Source organism: Cibotium barometz, chromosome 63 (assembly GCF_041138505.1).
Source record: "Cibotium barometz isolate CiBa-2024 chromosome 63, ASM4113850v1, whole genome shotgun sequence".
Classification (NCBI taxonomy): Eukaryota; Viridiplantae; Streptophyta; class Polypodiopsida; order Cyatheales; family Cibotiaceae; genus Cibotium; species Cibotium barometz.
This window is the reverse complement of record NC_141108.1, coordinates 6568908-6575174: the sequence shown is the minus strand read 5'-3', so window position 1 is coordinate 6575174 and position 6267 is coordinate 6568908. Positions and strand designations below refer to the sequence as shown.

At 43.7% G+C, this 6267-nt stretch overlaps 1 protein-coding gene across 2 annotated transcripts; it reads right to left on the bottom strand.

Moving 5' to 3' along the window:
* Window positions 1-393: 393 nt before the first annotated feature.
* Window positions 394-3682, bottom strand: LOC147603603 (pentatricopeptide repeat-containing protein At2g33680-like). 2 transcript variants are annotated; one of them, XM_086796468.1, is made up of 2 exons: window positions 3255-3682; window positions 394-3183 (listed from the first exon to the last, which is right to left on the bottom strand). In XM_086796468.1, the coding sequence occupies exons 1-2, from the start codon at window positions 3384-3386 to the stop codon at window positions 1039-1041; spliced, it is 2277 nt and encodes a 758-aa protein (XP_086652594.1). In that variant the 5' UTR covers window positions 3387-3682; the 3' UTR covers window positions 394-1038. The 2 variants fall into 2 exon arrangements, with proteins under 2 accessions (XP_086652594.1, XP_086652595.1); XM_086796469.1 differs by having other exon boundaries at window positions 394-3178; window positions 3255-3387.
* Window positions 3683-6267: the final 2585 nt, after the last annotated feature.

Here is a 6267-nt window from a genome sequence, read left to right as displayed (position 1 = left end):
TTGCCTCAGCAATGGTGAATTGTTAACATACTTAACCCTGTCCCCTAAAGGGGCAAATGTTGGGGTCAAGTACATTTCCCGTCTCGTTGTCCAAACATACTTCCATACTCGTATGTTTCATATATGGGTATGCATATGTTTTCACATACATACCATCATCCATTCATACATACATACACACACACACACACACACATACATAAGCATGTATGTATGTATAAATTCATATGTACATAGGTAGTACACATGCATGCACCCATGTGTGCACATATATATGTACTCATAGGCACGCCCACACCCACACAGTAGCTGAGGAATAATGTAAACCCACATTGGCTTCAGTGAGCTAACATAAAGTGCCTTCAAGAGTGGGTCGAAACGTGCCAATTCAAGTATTGAAATCGTCCACTGTCAAAATTATATTGAAAGTGCCAACGTGAGCATTCCATCCTTTGCACAAAACAATACCAAATTGGTTCAAGCTGAACTGTCAGGGCGCTGAAATACAACCTTAAGGAACAATACAGCACATCTGACCACAATTTTATGCTTCTCTATTTTTGATATAAGTGGTGTACCAACATGGCAGTCAGCACGGATCCAGCACAGATCCGTGTGTTCTTCACAACACGCATAGTTGCCCCTTGAAGTTATTAAGGAGGGCACAGGCAATGGCGAACCTCTCGCTGTGCCTACAAAGCACAACTTTCTTTGCATCATCGGAAATGTTCTGTGACACCCAATGCAAACTTGGGGAATATCCTTCTTGTGACATTTTATGGGCAAAACCTTTGCTTTATGCATGCCTCATATCCCAACAAAAAATGAATGAGCATTTCCACTCACATCAACCGATCAACTACATCCTGGCTTGCTGCATAAATATAAGCCATAGAGACATAAGCTGCGACATCATTTTTATCCACTTGTACTGAATGTTCATTCAAAGGCCAATCTCCCAAGCTTCACATTTCCCCATTTTCGACAAGCACCCAACAGACCAAACTGGAGGATAATCAGAAGATGGCATCTTCTTAATCAACTACATCCTAGCTTGTTCCATGCAGCATTTTTCACTCTCATGGCTTCAATCTTTTCTGCATCCTCTTGCATGCCAGCAGCTGCATAAATATTAGCCATACAGACATAAGCTGCGACATCATTTTTATCCACTTGTACTGCATGTTCAAAGGCCAATCTCCCAAGCTTCACATTTCCCCATTTTCGACAAGCACCCAACAGAGCAGACCAAACTGGTGGATAATCAGAAGATGGCATCTTCTTAATCACTGCAATAGCCTTGTCGAAGTGCCCTGCACGGCCAAAAAGATCAACCATGCAAGTGTGGTGCTCTAAGTCTGGTGTGATGCCATATTTTTTGCTCATATTCGCAAAATACATTTGGCCATCATCCACTAGACCTGAGTGACTGCATGCATTAAGCATGCAAACAAAGGTGACCGTGTCTGGAGAGAGGCCCTCACATTGCATCTGTTCAAAACAGTTCCGTGCTTCCTCGCCCTGCCCCTGTTGGGCATATCCTGCCATTAATGCAGACCAAGAGACTACATTCCGAACAGGAAGCTCATCAAGCACTTGCTGTGCTTTTGCGAGTGCACCGCATTTGGCATACATGTCCACCAAAGCATTGCCCAGTACAATATCTTTTCCCAGTAACCCCTGACTGACAATCTCATCATGAATTTGCTTGCCCTTGTCGGCTGCTCCTATGCTGCCACAGGCCTTCAAGACGCAAGTGAGGGTGACTGTGTCTGGAGAGAGGCCCTCACATTGCATCCGTTCAAAACAGTTCAGTGCTTCCTCGCCCTGCCCCTGTTGGGTATATCCTGCGATAAGTGCAGACCAAGTGACTACATTCCGAGCAGGAAGCTCGTCAAGCACTTGCTGTGCTTTTGCGAGCGCACCGCATTTGGCGTACATGTCCACCAAAGCATTGCCAAGCACACTATCTTTTCCAAGCAACCCCTGATTGACAATCTCATCATGAATGTGTTTTCCCTTGTCAGCTGCTTCTATGCTGCCACAGGCCTTCAAGATGCAAGTGAAGGTGACCGTGTCTGGAGAGAGGCCCTCCTGTTGCATCCATTCAAAACAGTTCAGTGCTTCCCCGCCCTGCCCCTGTTGGGCATATCCTGCAATTAGTGCGTTCCAAGAGACTACGTTTCGAACAGGAAGCTCGTCAAGCACTTGCTGTGCTTTTGTGAGCGCACCGCATTTGGCGTACATGTCCACCAAAGCAGTGTCAAGCACAATATCTTTTCCAAGCAACCCCTGACTGACAATCTCATCATGAATTTGTTTGCCCTTGTCAGCTGCTCCTATGCTGCCACAGGCCTTCAAGATGCAAGTGAAGGTGACCGTGTTTGGAGGGAGGTTCTCATGTTGCATCCGTTCAAAACAGTTCAGTGCTTCCTTGCCCTGCCCCTGTTGGGCATATCCTGCAATTAGTGCAGACCAAGAGACTACGTTCCGAGCAGGAAGCTCATCAAGCACTTGCTGTGCTTTTGCAAGCACACTGCATTTGGCATACATGTCCACCAAAGCAGTGCCAAGCACAATATCTTTTCCCAGCAATCCCTGACTGACAATCTCATCATGAATTTGTTTGCCCTTGTCAACTGCTCCAATGCTGCCGCAGGCCTTCAAGATGCAAGTGAAGGTGACCGCGTTTGGAGAGAGGCCCTCATGTCGCATCCGTTCAAGACAGTTCAATGCTTCCTCACCCCGCCCCTGTTGGGCGTATCCTGCAATTAGTGCATTCCAAGAGACTACGTCCCGAACAAGAAGCTCGTCAAGCACTTGCTGTGCTTTTTCGAGCGCACCACATTTGGCATACATACTGACTAAAGTGTTCGCTACATAAGGGCTCTTTTCAAGCAAGCCCCTTTTTAGAATATCAGCATGTACTCTAATGCCTTTGTACAAATCCTTCTTCTTGGCACAAGCCTTCAGTAAGTCCACAATATCAGTACCCACTGCTTGGTGGTTGGCATTGTCATTCTTTTCCTTACCCGCACAATACTCTCCATCTTTCACTTCTGTTGACATCACCAGTCCTCTTCTCCTCAGCTCTTCACGAACCCAAGAGGGATTGCAGCAGCCATCAATCCACAACGATACCTTTGTGATTTTGTGCTTAAAGTCTGGGGATCTTGGGCTGGTCTGCCAAACAAATGGTCTCTCTCACAAGAAGGAAATTAGCAGAAAGAAGAAACGTGTACGGTGTTGCTTACCTTGGTGTTACGATTGTCCCACCACAGCGAGGGATCCCTAAAGTACTTCTCCAATAAGAGGTCCATGTCATTTCCATCGTCCCGCCATTTTCTACATTGAGCATGGTGGTGAAGCTGCCATCGTCCCGCCATCTTCGAGTATTTCAAGCCTGAGCAGGAGAAGAAGAAGTGGCAGTATGCCTGTCACAGAGAACGAGGAAATTTGATCCATGTATGTAGAGGCAGTTCCACATAGGCAACACGGATATTCCAACCCACTCGTGCACGTTACATGGGTGGAGAAACGGACAGTTAGTTTTTGCATTTCGTGAGTACCTTGGCCTTTCTGTTCATTTCTTAGAGAGAATAGGTTCAAGCAAGTGCCATCTCGGCCACAACGTATCACTCTTGTAAGTCCACACACGAGACTAGGTTCATGGTTCATACTTTTAGGGTTTCATGTGCTCATCTGTGCTCTTTGCTATAGCCCACAAGCCTTTTGTGCCAACTACATGGCCTCGAATTAGGTATTATGTACATGGTCGTAGGTGCTCCTCAAGAGGACATGAGGTCCCAAATTCCAGTATGGTTGCAGTTCCTCAACACACGAATCTTCATGGTATAATCTACTTTTCTCTCATCATGCTGGGCTTGTTATACTGAACAACTTCATGGTTGTGCTCTGTGTAATCTTCTTGCCTATTGAAAATTCCACACAAATTAGTGGTACAGCTTAGAAGTACTTCTTTTTGTGGACTTTCCTGTTCAAGATTGTGAATGTTCACATGCAAGCATGTATATGCTAATTATGGTTTGTTCGTGAAGTTCTCTGTCTTCCAATGATGTTTATGTGGAAGAGGCAACATGCAAGGTCCATGATGGCATGATAGTACCAAAGAGGATCTATGCACATGTAATGCTTACAACAAATTATCATTTAGCTCACAGTACTACTGTTTTGGTAGTGAAGGTATTACACTCAGAAATTTACCTTAGTTGCAATGAGCTTCCAGTGTTTATTAAGCTCTTTTTCCCCAGTTAATCTTGTTGCAACATGCCTTGCCTTCATGTTATTCAAAGATCTTGTGGAGATTCTTGGTAGATTATTTGTGTCAGCTTTCAAGCTTTCAAGTGTAAATTTTAAGAATGCTCTTCAAATTAATCTTAAGAAAAGTTATTATTCCCTGTAGTAGATTTGGCTATTACTCTATCATCTCTCCATGTAGTTCTCGAGTGATTTTTAATGGTGTTCCTAGCTTCTATATACAGCCATTGGATCTCTACCTTTTTAGTAGGATGTGCAAAATCGAGTTCATGTGCATGATATTGTTTATCTAATATAATCAATCACAATGGCATTAGATCACACTTGCATGATGGTGTGATGCAGTACTCTGCCAGTTTTCTCAAGTAGTAAATAGTAGCAAGCAACAAGTTCAACATTAGTTAGCCATTGTCGCTCTAAGATAATAATCATTTTCATTGGTGATATATTTCATAGTTCTCATACATTGTGGATGGTAAGTAGAAGATTTAGCACTGTAGTCATATGCATTGTCATGGGACAATGCACCCCTCCTTGTCAAATAAGGTATAGCACACCAACTCATCGTCGGCCTTTCAACACAATGACCTTGACCCATAAGAAAAACAATAAAGAGTCACTTGGTCCTTCTTCTCTTTTGACCCAATGATTTTCTTCTCTAACGTAGTAGCCCTACTGATGCAGCCCTGACAATGCCTCAAGTGAACCATACATGTTGGTAGTAGCTACCCAATGCTCCAGATGGTATCGCATCTTGAGATGATGCAATTCTTCCTTGTCGAGTCAAGTCGTGTTGAGTCATGTCCCTTGTTGTGTTCTTGAGTCGTGTCAAGTCGTGTTGAGTCATGTCCCTTGTTGTGTTCTTGAGTCGTGATCATGTAACGACAATTCCCCTGATATGAGGTGTTGGAACCAATCCTTTGATACGAGTCCTAAAAAAGATGTCCATGTTTTTTTCTCTAAGGGGGGAGGTGTGGTGTGAGTGTCCTATGATGAAGGGTCGTGTTTGAAGGGATGCGTATAACTAACTTGCTAGTAATAAATAAAGGGGCTCCACATGAGGCTGCACATGACACACATTCCAGTCCATTCTCGTGTACGTTATAATATCTAATTGTGTGTGTGTTCAAATATATATCAATCTCCCTCACACATAATATCTAATCTAATTCTAATAACTAGTTATGGGGACATGAGAATGCCTCTATGAGATATTGAAGTGTGCAAACTCAAATTATAAAGAGTATGGGAACAATTTTTAAAGACTTGGAGTTAATATTTTGGAAGAAATTTATAAACACTTAGAGTTAATATTTTGGTAGAAATTAATTTTAGAGAAAAAGCATGCTTTAGGATTTTCGAGAAAATGATATTATGAAGATGTATATAAAGGCATCTTGCCAAGCATAATCAATCAAGTCAAAGTTTGGGCTTCAAGTGTTGATTAACAATGGTATCAAAGCAAAACCAATTCCAAGGGATCCTAGAGTTATTGTTGTTGTTGTTGAGAAGGAGTGCCATCTCTAGATTTTGGAAGCTTTTTAAAATCTTTAAAGCTTTATAAGCTTATATTGCAGGTAAGAGGGGTCTTTATTGACTATCCCTATTCAGCATATTGGACATATCAATTAAGGGAAACTAATTAATTACCTTAATAGTAATAAGGCTGACCCGTTTCTCTCTACGCTACCCTGCACCCTCCCTCCCTCTCTTTTCTATCTGCTTTGCCCCACACTCTCCCTCGCTCTCTGCTTAGCCCCACACTTTCCCTCGCTCTCTTAGCCCCACACTTTCCCTCGCTCTCTTAGCCCCACACCCTCCCTCGCTCTCTACTTAGCCCCACAGTCTCCCTCACTCTCTGTTTAGCCCCACACCCTCCCTTGCTCTCTTAGCCCCACACCCTCCCTCTCTCTCTAATTTGCCCCACACCCTCCCTCACTCTCTACACACAACCCCACACCTTCCCTCGCTCCCCCCCCCGCCCATGGT